At 39.7% G+C, this 16,749-nt stretch overlaps 1 protein-coding gene across 1 annotated transcript in view; it reads right to left on the minus strand.

Moving 5' to 3' along the window:
- Window positions 1-7,545: 7,545 nt before the first annotated feature.
- The window catches only part of ABRAXAS2 (abraxas 2, BRISC complex subunit), a 32,763-nt gene continuing 23,559 nt past the window's right edge, over window positions 7,546-16,749 (minus strand). Inside the window, exons 8-9 of the mRNA XM_032225363.1 lie at window positions 14,579-14,693; window positions 7,546-9,656 (exon numbers count right to left, since the gene is read on the minus strand). Coding sequence (XP_032081254.1) covers window positions 9,181-9,656; window positions 14,579-14,693 — 591 coding nt within the window. The 3' untranslated portion in view covers window positions 7,546-9,180. The remainder of the gene's footprint in view (window positions 9,657-14,578; window positions 14,694-16,749) is intronic.

Raw genomic sequence — 16,749 nt, forward strand, 5'->3', positions numbered from 1 at the left:
ACTCTGTAAACCGCTTAGAGAGGACTGAAAGCCCTATGAAGCGGTATATAAGTCTAACTGCTATTGCTATTGCTATTGCTATAGAAAAAGACCAAAGAAATGTGGAGGGGGGGGACATTGGGGAAGAGTACAATGATTGAATGTATATCAATATGATAGACTAGGAAAAAGTTGCAGTGAAAAATGAAATGGAGGATAAAACAAAACAAAAAAATTGAGAGATCCTTTTAAGATTATTAGAAAAATTCCAGGAAAATGTATAGCCAGGGTAGGAAGCTAGGAATACTAAAAATTAATCACGGAAGAGTTCCGACAGAGACAAACAATGTCAAAGGAAGATAAAAGACATATGCTGAAATCTTTTTACTACATAAATGGGTTTATAGAATGAAATAAACATTTGCAGACAGAATCAGTGGTGGGATTCAGCCAGTTCGCACCTATTTGGGAGAACCGGTTCTTAACTTTCTAAGCAGTTCAGAGAACCGGTTGTTGGAAGAAATCTCATTTTGTTTTTTTCCCACCACTTTAAAGAACTAATCCTGTAAAGAAGGCAGGAAGGAAACATTTTGGTGTTGTTTCTAGCCTAATCTTTATTACCCTGCTTACAGAAACTGCCTCTCCAGTTACATTGTAACATTGTAACAGCTAAGGCGAGCCCATCGACCTGAGTGACGTTGAGTTGGCCATGCCCACCCAGTCACATGACCACTGATCCCCGCCTACCCAGCTGGTCATCAGGACAGAGAACCGGTTGTTAAATTAAGAGCCGAGGTGGCACAGTGGTTAGGGTGCAGTACTGTAGGCCACTTCAATTGACTGTTATCTGCAGTTCAGCGGTTCTAATCTCACCGGCTCAAGGTTGACTCAGCCTTCCATCCTTCGGAGGTGGGTGAAATGAGGACCCAGACTGTGGGGGCAATATGCTGACTCTGTAAACCGCTTAGAGAGGGCTGAAAGCCCTATGAAGCGGTATATAAGTCTAACTGCTATTGCTATTGCTATTTGAATCCCACCACTGGACAGAATATATTCTGAAACAACTCCATCTAGAAAGTGAGTTGTAATAGGCCAATTGAGCATTCATCAAGCAGAAAAGGACTAAGCACAGATGATACTAAACTGGCAGGAATAGCCAATACCCTAGATGATAGGCTCAAGATCCAGATGGATATCAACAGACTTGAACACTGGGGCCTATCTTGACAAATTGAAGTTCAACCTAGAAATTCAGCCTAAATCTTACACTTAGGCAAGAAAAGCCAGAAACACGTGTACAGATTAGGTGAAACCTGGCTTAAGAGCAGTAACTGTGAGACGGATCTTGGAGTCGTACTGGACAATCAATTAAATATGAGCCAGGAGTGTGTGACAGAAGCCAAAAAAAGCCAATGCAATCCTAAATTATCAGAGGGATTGAATCATGTGAGGTACTAGCACTGCTCAGTAAAGCCTTAGTAAGACCACACCTAGAATATTGCATCCAGTTTTGGTCGCTACATTGTAAAAAAAGATGTTGACATGCTAGAAAGAGTGCAGAGAAGAGCAAAGATGATCAGAGGCCTGAAGGCTAAAACATATGAAAGACGGTTGCAAGAACTGGGCATGGGTAGTCCAGTGAAGAGAAGGATTGGGGGTGACATGATAGCAGTGTTCCAATATTTGGAGGAGCTGCCACAGAGAGGAGGGGAACAACCTATTTTCCAAAGCACCTGAAGGCCAGGTAAGGAAGAATGGATGGAAACTGATCATGAAGAGATTCAACCTAGAAATACGGAGAAAGTTTATGACAGTGAGACCAATCAACCAATGGAACAGCTTGCCTTCAGAAGTTGTGGGTGCTTCGCAGTGGTGGGTTTCAAAAATTGTTTGAACCTACTCTGTGGGTGTGGCCTCCTTTGTGGGAGTGGCTTGCCACCCATGTGACAGGATGGGAGTGGCTTGACACCCATGTGACCGGATATGAAGATGCCGACGACACTTGTCAGAACCACCTTAAATCACCTCACACGCAGCACTGGCATGCATAAGAATATGATGTTGTTTTTTAAAAGGCATCTTTGGTTTGCGTTAAAACAACTTCAACACACACAATGTTCTGATTGCACCACAAACGCAGTAGTCATCCTTGCCTTTCACAGAGGCACTGAGTTTTATAAATATGAGCATGATAGTGTAGAATAATCATATCCAAGGACCAGTGGTGGGTTTCAAAATTTTTTGGAACCTCTTCTGTAGGTGTGGCCTGCTTTCCGGGTCCACTGGTGGAACCTCTTCTAACCGGTTCGGTAGATTTGACGAACCGGTTCTACCGAATAGGTGCAAACTGGTAGGAACCCACCTCTGGTGCTTCGTCACTGGAAGGAGTCACTTGACAGAAATGGGATAGGCTCTCCTGCTTGAGCAGGGGGTTGGACTAGATGACTTACAAGATCCCTTCCAAATAAGTTATTCTGTATTCTGTATCCAGAGGTAATACCCATTTAACTGTTTAAAGCTGCAGGAGAAAAAAGTGGCTAAAATGGTGATAGCTTTGCCCCTAACTTTAGAATAAGACATTGTGGTCTGGAGACCTGAATGGGTTATATATTCCTACATTAAAAAATAAAGATGCATGAATTACCAATAATTGATGCTCATTCCTCAGTTGCAGAAAATTTTATTAGCTTACAAGAAAATAAAAATCCTACATAGATAGGAAAATGTCAAATAAATTAGATTTTAGGAAGGGCAGACATATGAGATCTGATAGCCAATGAGAATTGGAAAGCCGAGGGAACAAAAGAATACAAGGAAGTTTATCTTTGCTGCATTGACTGCACCAAATCTTTGTGTACATTATGTAAGAATGTGGAACCTATTAAGTCTCACGGGTGTGCCAGAACACTGGACACTGGAAGGAACAAAACAAGTATTGTGACAGACTATACTGCTTCAGTGAGATTCAAAAGAAGTTGGAAGGAATAATTTTAAATTCATCATAGGTCTGAAACATGCCAAATGCTTTTCCAAACTGCTCAATTGTCATGCAAGCACATTTCTTTCTTCCCAATTGTTTTGAACTGGCAACTTTAAAAATATAATTTGGGAGTATTTTTTTAGGAGGATAATTAAATGTTGGCCATAAATGCATAGCAGACCGTTAAAAGATTCATCTTTGAATTGCAAAGTATAATTTTACCTGTTTTTTTAAAAATAGAATTCATACCACTTAAAAAAAATTGTAATTCAAAGAAAATGAATGTTGGATTACTTACCATTACTTATCATTTAAGAACTTCTGCAAATATGAGAATTGGATCTTAATATTTTTAATAAACCTTTAAAACTTCAAATTAGAAGTAGTCCATGGGATATGACACTAAATAATGGCTATTCTCTTAAGAATCATTTTCTTTCATAATACAAATCTAGAATTTTCAGGAGTGCAAAGACTTTTTGGTAAATCGCTAGAAGACATTACCTATTTAAGTCTCTGTAATTAAACTTTTCATAAGCTTTTCATAATCACTTCATACTAAGGCCATGATAGAATCACAAAAGCATGAGAAGGAACCTCCCCTCTCACTGATCTGGAACAATGCTGACCCCCTTAAAGAACTGATAAGGGTTTTAAATTCTGCAACTATCAGTTCAATTGCTTTGCCCTGATTATAATTGTGACCCAACAAATGCGCGCACGACAAAAGCGTGCCAACAAAACCGCGGTGTGAAAACCATGACATCATACACACTCCCACAATGCGCCGACAAAAAGCGCAATTTCAGTTAAGATAAGGGTTAGGTTCATGGTTAGGTTTAGGGTTATGTTCAGGGCTAGGTTTAGGGTTAGGTTTAGAACTCGCGGTCATTACTTGTTTGTTGAAGGCGCGCTTTTGTCGGCGCACTGTTGTCGGCGCGCTTCTTCGCTCATTCGTCGGTGCGATTTAGAACTTGCAGCTTTTTCACCGCGGTTTCATCAGCGTGCTTTTGTCGAGCGCGCATTTGTCGGTGAACCGATTATAATTACACTTGGATAAGGTCAGATTCTGGGCAATAGTATTTAAGCAAAACAGACATTTAACATTATGAAATAAGATGAATCTAACTATGTGTCAATTAAGATTCACAATAGGAAATAACCAACATGTACTCAAAAGAAATATTTTAACATAAGCGGCTTGTTTACTGTTTACTTTTGCTTTTAAAAACAATATTTATAAGCTTAACTGCATGTTTTCTCCTACAGAATTGGTCATTGATAGTACATTCCTTGAAATTATTTTTCATGTTGCACTGACAATAATACTCAATATTTTATTTAGTACTCAAATTATTTTTTCAAAGGGAAGAACGACTTCTGGATAAACTACCTACTGAAATAAACTCGAGTCTATTTCCTTATCTATTTCTTTTTCAGGTTTCCGTGACTGCACGAAGATTATGATGTGTACACTGTAGATTTTCAAACCAGCTGTTTGTAATGTAGTTCTTTGTCAATTCTGTATGACAAGAACAAGTCTGGAGCGCTACTTAACAGGACATACTCTAAAGCAGTGATCCCCAACCCCCGGTCCGCGGACTGGTGCGGGCCGTGGAGTACCTGGCACCGGGCCGCGCAGCGGCCAGGGGCCATGATCGCTGCAGCGGCCGGGGGCCATGATCGCTGCAGCGGCCGGGGGCCATAGTTTCTTTCTGTATGCAAATTAGGGCTAACTGGCACAAGGGGTGTTACTGGACCGCTGGTGGCACTCTGACGTCACCAGCGGCCCACCGCCCCCCTGTGTCCAGCGCCGCCCTTCTCATTCCTTTTCAGCGCTTCAGCGCTGGCCGATTCCTGAAAAAAACCTAAGAGCGCCTGTGCAGCTACGTAGGGCTAGCGTAGACAGCGCTAGTAGCGTAGCCTTGCACTTTATATTTATGTAATTGTATTTTATTTTGTAAGGCATGTTTAAATACAATAAAATAAAAGTTGTTTAATCAAAACAATCTGATATATAAACAATCAATGTGTCGTCGCGAACAACGCCCCCCTCACCCCTGCGCGCGCTCAGCGGGCCACGGTAAAATTATCAAAGGCTGACTGGTCCGCGGCGATAAAAAGGTTGGGGACCACTGCTCTAAAGAAATGCAAACTCAGCAAAGATTACCTGTAAAATAGAACACAGAAAGAAACCAGCATTTTACACTATATTATCTAAATGCTTTTTCAGATATAGGGTCCTTACCTGTGCAAAAGGGCCTCTGTTGCCGTCAATCTAGACCAGGAGCACAACTGGAATTTTAGGACCATGTGAATGCCTGCATTCAGAAAAATTACTGTCACGAGAGACATGCCTTCTCACAAAAGGGGCATTTACTAGAGGATGAACTAGTTTTTCAGGATGCTCATTGGCAGCCCGTGGGGGGTCAAAACCATTCCTTACGTAAATATGGTCCCAGCTTTTGGTGCTCTCTGACCCACCAGCTGAGGTGGCGCAGTGGTTAAATGCAGCACTGCAGGCTACTTCAGCTGACTGAAGTTCTGCAGTTCAAATCTCACCGGCTCAGGGTTGACTCAGCCTTCCATCCTTCCGAGGTAGGTAAAATGAGGACCCGGATTGTTGTTGGGGGCAATATGCTGACTCTGTAAACCGCTTAGAGAGGGCTGAAAGCCCTATGAAGCGGTATATAAGTCTAACTGCTATTGCTATTGCTTAAGAGTTTGCTAGAACTTTTTTAGTATTGAGTGAGCCAGATACCCTGGTAATTGGGAGAACACAGAACAAGTTGTCAATGACAAAAAAACTAAATTTGATTTAGATTATTCCCTATGTAGTTAATTAGTATAATTTGATAAGCTTTTGGAAGGGCTGCACACAAAAGCTTTTCCGGAGCACATATAGTCCCAATTTATTGTTTTCCAGCCTCAAAGAATTGAGTTTTTAAAAAGGGATTGTTTCATGCTGTATTATTGTGGTTATTGTGCTCTTATATGTATTATTTATGCTTTCAGAATAAGTCTCTGGCATGAATTTGCCCCCCACTCCCCCATCAGATCAGAAACGCTTAATATTTTCCTTGGAATCTGCTACCCAAAAGCCAATGATTTGCAATAGGTTCTTATAGTTGGGATTCAATTATGGCAACTTTCTTTTACATTGTGTACTTTGGACATGTGTTCCATTTATAATTCCCACCCAATGTGAGAAAGGCTCATTTAACTTCTATGTGCGACGTCTAGGCCGCTAAACATCAGCACTTCTGCATTAGATATAAACTATAAGTGCTTTTATGAGTATTTGGTTCAAATATTTAGTGAAAATTCTGGGTTCACCAACAAATGCGCGGATGACAAAAGCGCGGTGAGAAAAAGGCGACGTTGAAATCGCGCCAACAGCGCGCCAACAAAAGGGCGCCTTCAACAAACAACACGAAAACAACGTAATAACCCTAACCCTGAACCTAACCCTAATCAGCTTTTGTCGGCGCGCTGTTGCGGCCGCAATTTTGACGTCGACTTTTTCTTGCCACGGTTTTGTCGGTGCGCTTTTGTCGTGCGCGCATTTGTCGGGTCACGAAAATTCTGAAAGTGACATTCTTGGTCAGATGTTAAAATTTAACAGACAGAATACAGGCAGTCTTCCACTTACAACTATTTATATAGTGACCATTTGAAGTTACAATGGCACTACAAATGTCACTTATGAGCGTTTTTTATACTTACCACCATTGTAGCATCACCATGGTCACATGATCAAAATTTGGATACTTGGCAACTGGGATGTATTTATGATGACAGTCGCCCTATCCTAGGGTTGTGTGATCACCAATTTCTAACCTAGCCAGCTTCTGACAGACAAAGTCAGCGGGGAAAGCCAAATTCGTTTAGCAACGGCATGGTTCATTTAACAACTGCAGTGATTCACCATGGCAAGAGGCCATAAAATGGGGCAAAACTCACGTAGCAACTGCCTTAGTTAGCAATGGAAATTTTGGGTTCAATTGTGCTAGCAAGTCAAGGACCACTTATAGACGGAATTGGTCGCAGCTCAAGGAAAAATCATAGGGCCTTCTTCAGCTTTGGACCGACTGATTGAAGAAATATAACTGAGCTTCAATACGTGTGTTCAGTTCCAATATTTACCTACTAAAGCAGGGGTCTCCAACCTTGGCAACTTTAAGAATTCCCAGAATTCTTTGCTGGAGGGGGAATTTTGGGAGTTGAAGTCCGCCAGGCTTAAAGTTGCCAAGGTTGGAGACCCTTGTACTAAAGTGTCTCCTTGATGATTTAGGTCAAGATTTTTTGATTTTGCAAAAATGCCTTTTAATAGGCGATGCCATGATTCAACAACTGTTTCAATAGCATGTATAGTAAATGCATGCATTCACAAAAGATATTTGGGAATAGAACGGAAGTAAAAATCACATTGGCTGCAAATAATTTTTGTAGTAGTTTGACGTGAATAAATGAACATTTAAACACTGGCATTACTGCGTATATACTACAATCCTGTGTATGTTTTGTCTTTACTGTCTGCTAGTGTAGGGGACAACATGCAGTTGTTTTCAAAAATTGGTTTCATGTTAAAACAAAGCAGCATAACTTTTTATTTGCAAATACATGATTTTGCTATAATGGAACCCTGCTGACAAATATTAAAAGATAAAGGATTAAATAAGATTTTATTGTCACATTTACCTTTGTCAAAGTTGTACATTTAAAAGTTTCTGAGCAAGATTAAAAATTTATCAAATGAACTGATGAGATGGCAACAGCACTTATTGAACAAACTGCACTAATAGGAGCTCGTATACCCAAAGTTAATAAAATCCAAATATTTTTTTGTTAATTAGAACAGGCTACAGCAATGAAAAAAATGCATCATGTTAAGGCCAAAGAATATATTAAGTAGTGGAATAGAAATGTTTTACAGTCCCAAATATCCAAGGAGATAAATCATTTAAATGCTATTTTTTTATTAATTAGAGACATAGAAGACTAATAATAAATAGATCTCAGACTGTTTAGCTATTGAGATTTTAGCCTGAGGAAGTCTGACATCTTTTTTAAAAAAGGAGGGGGAAGGTTGGATATTAATGAGAGGAATTATGCATGATCAAAACACATTGTCATAGACTGAACAGTTTACTATTTGGTAATTGGAATAAAAGCCAAATCGGATGCTTAAATTGCACTGCTTTTTTTAAAATCACGGGGGTTAAAAAAATACCCACAAACCTCCACCAACCCTGCAAACATATAGAAAAGAAATAAGTGCATCCAATATTTTGAGCAGAATCTGCTTCGTGCTTCCAAAAGTGGAGTCTCTTCCTTCCCAATAAGAAACACAATTTAAATTTAAGAGGACATTTTCAAGTTAAGCGCAAGTGTGAGCATTTTTGCAAGTAAGTTGCAAGAGCTTATCACCTTCATTAAATGTTCAGCATTTATAGTTTTCTAATACAAAACTCTGACATAAAACTGACCACTTCCACTATGTGCTTTCATGTGTTATGAACCAAACCGAGACAATAAGGATAGTGTGGCGAAGTCACATTAAATCCACCAACGTCAAAGTAGTATGCTTAGGACATTCACAGATGATTTACTGGTAATCATTTTCCTACATAAAAAGGCAACCATAATGTCAAGTGATTTACATTAGGCCTGTAGAAAAAAAGATTTGAAACAAACCCCATCTCTATTGAAAGAACATGCAGAGGATAATTCACATTTGTTCCAATCCGGCTTCTTGGAAATAAAGGTTTGTTTGTTTATTTGTTTTCCTGGCAATGATTTATTTGGCTTCATCATTAAAAAGCCTGCTGATTTAAGTCCTTTAGAAACAACCTCTCTAAAATTCAAGGCATGATAGTACACGAGGTAAGGTTTGATTTAAGATCATGAGAGACCATGCTTAGTTGTGAAATCCCTTTTTCTTTTTCTTTTGGAAGGCATGGCGACAAACTGTTTCAAATTTCACTTTGCTATTTACCAGTACATCCTGAATCTCGTCAATCAGTACAGGTTGATTATCTTCATGGTTCCATTACAAAAACTTGTAAAACTGTATCAAAGTGAGTAAGCCATCTATAAGTTCAAAGTCTTTTTTTATATCTGTTGTGCACAATAATCCTCTTGTAGCTCTTTTCCTCAAAGTTAAATTCCAAAATATTTCTGTAACAATTAGGAAAGATAGTCCTATTTTAAGCTCTATATTAAATCTGAGAGATCTGAGAGTTCCTGGAATCTCCATCCACATGTGCTAAGGATCGAGAATCTCTTTGTGCGTATTCACTGTCAGAAGACTCTGTCGGGTCAAGCGAATTCTCATAGTCACTGTCTTCTGATTCATTAACATTCTCATCGGTGGTGGTGGTGGTGGTGGTGTGGGGACAAGGCTGCATGGACGTTCCACTGCCTGAATACTTCAATCCTGTGTTTGTGGAAGCATAACTGGAAGAGCCCACTGCTTGAGGCCGAGGCATAAAAACGCTGCTTTCTAGAACCCCAGGACGAACAGCGCTGTCGTGATTGGTCACACTGAAGTCAGCGTAAGGAGGGGGAGGATCAGAAGCATCCGATTCTTCAAGACTACTTTCCACAACAAATCCAGGATGCGCTATTTGTGGGATAAATATAGGCTCCAAGGTGTCATTTGACATTTGCCTGTTTAAGAGAGTCTGTTGCAATCCTAGAAAAGTGGAAAAGTAAAGATTGTAATACCAACCAGTTAGAACAAGACAATTAGTTTAGGCGTCTTCTAACCTGCCTGTTGAAAAATTTCTACGTATCAATGGGAAAGGAATTTAATACGTAGGTTGTATTCAATTGGTAAGCCAAGGATTTAAGTGAAACAAGTATCAAATAGAAATAGAAATCTATTTTCTTATAAATTACTTTATTATTAGCATGATTAATATTTATATACTTTCTTTATTTTGTTATCTAGCAAAAGGTGGCGCAGTGGTTAGGGTGCAGTACTGCAGGCCACTTCAACTGACTGTTATCTGCAGTTCAGCGGTTCTAATCTCACCGGCTCAAGGTTGACTCAGCCTTCCATCCTTCCGAGGTGGGTGAAATGAGGACCCAGACTGTGGGGGGCGATGTGCTGACTCTGTAAACTGCTTAGAGAGGGCTGAAAGCCCTATGAAGCGGTATATAAGTCTAACTGCTATTGCTATTGCTAAGTATGTATTCTTAGGGTTCTCGAAGGATAGGCAGGAAAATAACTTTTACAATGGGTCACAATACATACATGGAGTCTGTCTGTCTATTTATCAAATTATGACACAAAGGACTAGCCTCCTGCAAGCATAAACTGAATTTTCTTCAGGTGATTTAATTTCAAGTAGCTTAACATAATCAAAGCTGCAACTCACAGTTGCTACACTGACGTAACCAAAAATAGAATTTTTAATGGAACCCGAATCACTAGAACATTAAACTGAGGTTTCACATTTCTTTGTTCTTTATATTCACCATTACAAAAATCATCTGAATTAACATTTATACAATATTTTTCTGTTTTTTTTTAAACTTAACAGGTAGCTGGATCACAATTCATTTGTCATCCAAATGTCAGCAGAAATTGAATACTGGTGCCATTTTTTTTCTAGTTTCTTTTGTGGTACAATATTAGATTACTACTTTGTGCACCTTGGCATCCTTCCTTCATGTTACTAGGAGGTGTTGTGGAGATATGAGTATGTCTACTTTGGCAACCTTCCATGTGTCATAAATCTCTAACTCTTGGAAGGAAAGCTACAATTTCTAAGCAAGCATTTGGTTTATGATGGCATCTCATTGGCAAATGAAATGTATGCTCCAGTCTTATGTTTCTCAGACCACTATACTCTGAGACGAAGTAGGAAGGAAAAAAATTAGATAAATCATATACCCAACTAATCACACACCAAAGCATTTTTGTTATCTCAACATTCAGCCATACTGACAGAAAAACCTTTTTTAAAGAATAATACATAATAAATACACTAGCAAGACTTTCTCAAACTTTGCGTTCTTACAATATGTCTAACATTCGTAAATGTATGCATAGGGATTTAACAATTTTCTACAACAGTGTTTTTCAACCACTGTGCCGCGGCACACTAGTGTGCCGTGACATAGTGTAAGGTGTGCCGTGGGAAAATTACTTTATATATAGTCAATATAGGCACAGAGTTAAATTTTTTTAACATTTTCTAATGGTGGTGTGCCTCCTGATTTTTTTCATGAAAAAAGTGTGCCTTTGCACAAAAAAGGTTGAAAAACACTGTTCTACACTATCTTTTTTTTTAAAAAAAATTTGTGTGCACGCATCTTCTCTTGTGGAGATATTGCAACTTTTGAATCCTAAAAGCACGTCAAGCTGGACCCAGATTTCGCTTTCATTCAAAGAAAGAATTGAGATTCAGCAGAATCTGCACTGAATGAAGGTAGTTTTTATCATATATTTATCCCCTCATACTGTAGTTAGAAGTTTCCGCAAATCTCTGGAACGGTTTTTCAGACAGAAGAGAAAGGAGATTATGGTTTTTTCCCCACATTTTCCCAATTCCTTCAGTAAGGACTCTCGTGAATGAATTTATGCTTGTGGGTAACCTGGAGACAATCCAGATTTTTTTACTCGTTTACTTTTGCATCACTTACGACTGCTGTATAGTATTACAATGTGGACATTCACAGTATCTCTGTGACATAATTATGTTTTGGCAGCTCCTTACTCTGTAGTGTGGTAAAATAGTTTTCTCTCTATTTTTTAAAACCATCCCACAATTGTGCTATCCTCTGTACTAGAGTTCTTGTACGGAATTAATGAAGAAACATTATTGCCCTTATGGCAAAATGCAGAGAATTATCCCTGCCCTGCCATTTAGTGAACCTTTTAGTTTCAAGCTGCATCTGAAGCACCACACACATTGCCACGGGCGCTTTTGCTAGTCCATTGGTGCCATCTAAGCGACCTGTCATTGCATGAATTCAGTGAATAAAATTCAATTTCTCTGATGACTTTGAACTTCCAAGTACCATCTGTACTTTAATGATAGTAATACAACAGATAGATACAGGTTCTTTATTTCCCCCTTCAATATAATGATTTATATTTCTCAGTGTTTAAAGGTAATAATGGGCCGTATCAGAGGTGGGTTCCTACCAGTACGCACCTATTCGGTAGAACCGGTTCGTCAAATCTATCGAACCGGTTAGAAGACGTTCCACCAGTGGACCTGGAAAGCAGGCCACACCTACAGAAGAGGTTCCAAAATTTTTTGAAACCCACCACTGACACACACACACACACACACACACACACACTGACACAGAGAGAGAGAGAGAAAGAAAGGAAGAAATAAAGAAAAAAAGAAAGAAAAAAGTGAGAGATGAAAGAAAAAAAGAAAAAGGGACAGAGAGACAAAAGGAAGGAAAGAGAGAGAGAGAGAGAGAGAGAGAGAGAGAGAGAGAGAGAGAGAGAGAGAGAGAGAGAGAACACGAACACATGGCCGGCAAGCCACTCCCGCCAGGTCACATGGCTGGCAAGCCACTCCCACAAAGGAGGCCACACCCACAGAGTAGGTTCCAACAATTTTTGAAACCCACCACTGGGCAGTATACAAATAAGCAAAACTGATGGGTTCCTGTCATGACATCAGGTAAACCCAATTATAAAGGAGGAGAAAGTTAATTGACAAATCGCCCATCACACAGGGCTGGATGTTCTTATCTTCTTCCTCCTCTGGTGCTTCGTATTTGCTTATTCATTTTTTTTCATCTCTTCATTTTAATAGGAATGATACCAGCACAGGAATCTCTCAGAGAAGCCAAAGAACCTTTTATCTAAAGATCCAGGGCAAATCCAGGTATAGATTGTTTGTTACAAGTGCCAAAGCTTACATTTATGTAGAAAATCCTCTGGTTGTTACATTTACTTTCCATAACTGAATCAGTTCTGATGCAAGCACTAGCAGAAGGAATATGTTATTCTTCTGATACTCAGGGGCTTTATTTAATTGCCCATCCGGTAAATGTTTAGTAAGTAAATAGAAATATATTGCTGAATATATTGCTTAACACCATCTATGGCAGTGTTTCTCAACCTTGGCCACTTGAAGATGTCCGGACTTCAACTCCCAGAATTCCCCAGCCAGCAGTTGCTGGCTGGGGAATTCTGGGAGTTGAAGTCCAGACATCTTCAAGTAGCCAAGGTTGAGAAACACTGAACTATGGCAATGATGTGCTTGTGGTACTTCAGGAGACAACTGGGTAACAGCGCTGAAGTGAACAGAAAATGTATTATGCAATATGTCATAACCCAAATTTGAAAACATCTCCCCCCCCTCTTTTTAATTCTTCATCCCATACCTACTCTGTTTCTTCTTTACTCAGCTCTACTCACCCAACTGCAACCCTAAGCTAACACGACAGTTTATTTACAACTATACAGAACAGTATGCATCTTTCAGTTAAAAGATTATAATCTGTACCCATTATTTATATACTCCAGGTGAAACTCTTTGGTCTTTTCAGTGAATGTTTTAAACTTGTATAATTTACTCCTAGGCCTCCTCACTATTTCTTCATTGTATATAGAGCCGAGGTGGCGCAGTGGTTAGGGTGCAGTACTGCAGGCCACTTTAGCTGACTGTGATCTGCAGTTCAGCGGTTCAAATCTCACCGGCTCAAGGTCGACTCAGCCTTCCATCCTTCCCAGGTGGGTGAAATGAGGACCCGGACTGTGGGGGCAAGTTGCTGACTCAATTTGCTAAAAAATTTGTAAGCAGCTTAGAGAGGGCTGAAAGCCCTATGAAGCGGTATATAAGTCTAATAAATAAATAAATAAATATTCAATTAGCATAATTACACCAGCTAAAATATTGGCACTGGACTGGAGCTACATCTGAACTTATGGTACTCCTCTAGTAGAAATGACATATAAAATTGAATTTAGTCATTACACAAATAAACTGTTTCTTTCATTATTTCAAAAAGGAAGGCAGTTACAACAGGGAAAGCCTATAAAAATCAAAGCTCCAGCCATGGTAAAAGAAGATCTAACTAGAAACCATGTAAGTAAATATATATGCTCAGATGTACACTTTGCTCTGTCTATCGGTTTCCCGCTGCACGAAGTGTATGTAGCAGGCCTAATATTTGCATTAGGAAGGGCACCACTCACTTAAAATTATTTCCCAAAGTAGCAATAGCAATAGCAGTTAGACTTATATACCGCTTCATAGGGCTTTCAGCCCTCTCTAAGCGGTTTACAGAGTCAGCATATTGCCCCCAACAACAATCCGGGTCCTCATTTTACCCACCTCGGAAGGATGGAAGGCTGAGTCAACCCTGAGCCGGTGAGATTTGAACAGCCGAACTGCAGAACTGCAGTCAGCTGAAGTAGCCTGCAGTGCTGCATTTAACCACTGCGCCACCTTGGCTCATGGGATTATCATTAAAACGAGTATTCCATTGGCAGAACAGGGAGATATAAACTGAAATAGCAACTGACTTATTTCACCTCCCTTAAATAACAGGAGCATAGTAAAACATAACGCGCCTGACTGCAACATCGATTTTCTAAGAGAGTTTTTTAAAAAAAAAATTACACGAGAATCTTACTTATTTTCTGCTCTTTTTCATTTTTCCTTTGTGAGATTTGCCTTTTTAGCTTATTCACCTCTGCTTGGAAAGATTCAACGGTTCGCTCGCTTTTCTCTACATCTATGCATACTGCCTAGGAGAAAGACAACAAGGTTATTCGACTGACCCTGCCCACCCCTGATGCAGAAGAAACTATATGGATACCAGTTACCACAAACTGTCTAGTATCAACCCATCTGTCTAGTAATTCTAGGTTATTACCTTTAAAGCCCTACATGGCCTAGGACCTGGATATCTCCGTGACCGCCTCCTGCAACATACCTCCCAGCGCCCAATAAGATCTCACAGGGCGGGCCTTCTCTGGGTACCGTTGACCACACAATGTCATCTGGCGGCCCCTCGGGGAACAGCCTTCTCTGTAGCTGCCCTGGCCCTCTGGAACCATCTGCCCCCTGAGATCCGGACCCTCCCCACTCTCTCGGCCTTCCGGAAGTCTGTTAAGACCTGGCTGTTCCGGCAGGCCTGGGGCTGTTGATCTTGATTGGACTTCAACCCCATTAAAATCGAGTGTATGTTGTGTCTCTTTTAATTTGTTTCTGTCTTGTATTTTAAACTCTTTTTAATATTTTTAAACTGTTTTTTTGTGTGAGCCGCCCGGAGTCCTCCGGGATTGGGCGGCATACAAATTTATTAAAATTGACAAATTGAATTGAATTCTGGTTAAATATCTATTGTAAAATTAATGATAAAAAGCACCATAATACAAAGTTCAGACCTATTGATTTGGAGGTTCTGCAAAGGCATCTCATTAAAGGGAACTGTACTTCATCAGCTATATTTTATTTTAAATTATTTCTGAAGTACATGTCATGGCACACACTGGCCATGACTTAACAGTAAATGAGACAACCTCCTTATTCATAGCTGGATTCCATTCATAATGCCTCTCCCCCATATTTTTAACATGGAATAAAAGGTAAAGATAGAGGTTCCCCTCGCACATATGTGGTAGTTGTTCCCGACTCTAGGGTCAGTGCTCATCTCCATTTCAAAGCTGAAGAGCCAGCACTGTCCGAAGACGTCTCCGTGGTCATGTGGCCGGCATGACTAAATGCCGAAGGCACACGGAACGCTGTTACCTTCCCACCAAAGGTGGTTCCTATTTTTCTACTTGCATTTTTACATGCTTTCGAACAGCTAGGTTGGTGGCGCTAGGGATTTGAACTGCCAATCTTTCTGATTGACAAGCTCAGCATCTTAGCCACTGAGCCACCATGTCCCTGAACATGTAATTAGTTGGCTACTTATGGATGTAATAATAACTGATTTTGAAATAACTGGAATCCAATTCAAGGGGAGATAAAGGAACTAGAAACGGGACTTAAAGCTACTAAAATAAAGAGCGCTATGCGCTGAAAATGTGATTGATTGGTTTTTTTTTGCCAAAATTGTACTATCATACATTTAAGATCCTTTATGAAATATTTAACAGAAAGAGTTATTATGTATTTATACATGAGTCCAATCTTGCCAGCAAATCCAAACAAATTCCTACTCTTGAATGCAGTTAGAGATTCTGCATTTCACACATCAAGTATCACTAAGAGATCTAATTCACATTATTTTCAATTTGATTTTATTGAACTTTTTGCACAATGCACTTTTAATCTTAAAACAGGCTGTTTTAGCTTTAGTTTCTTTATACTGCTACCTATTCTAATAGTTTTCTATTTTTGCAAATATTAACACTGTAGCTAAAATATATATTAAATACAGGTAGTCCTCGACTTATAGTAGTTCATTTAGTGACTGTCCAAAGTTACAATGGTGCTAAAAAAAGTATCTTATGACCGTTTTTCACTCACAACTGTTGCAGCATCTCAATGGCCACGAGATCAAAATTAAAATGCTTGGCAACTGACCAGAGGTGGGTTCCTACCAGTTTGCACCTATTCGGTAGAACCGGTTCGTCAAATCTACCGAACCGGTTAGAAGAGGTTCCACCAGTGGACCCGGAAAGCAGGCCACACCTACAGAAGAGGTTCCAAACTTTTTTGAAACCCGCCCCTGGTCCTTGAATATGATTATTCTGCACTATCATGCTCATATTTATAAAACTCGGTGCCTCTGTGAAAGGTAAGGATGACTACTGCGTTTGTGGTGCAATCAGAACATTGCGTGTGTTGAAG

The sequence above is a fragment of the Thamnophis elegans genome, chromosome 10, assembly GCF_009769535.1.
Source record: "Thamnophis elegans isolate rThaEle1 chromosome 10, rThaEle1.pri, whole genome shotgun sequence".
Classification (NCBI taxonomy): domain Eukaryota; kingdom Metazoa; phylum Chordata; class Lepidosauria; order Squamata; family Colubridae; genus Thamnophis; species Thamnophis elegans.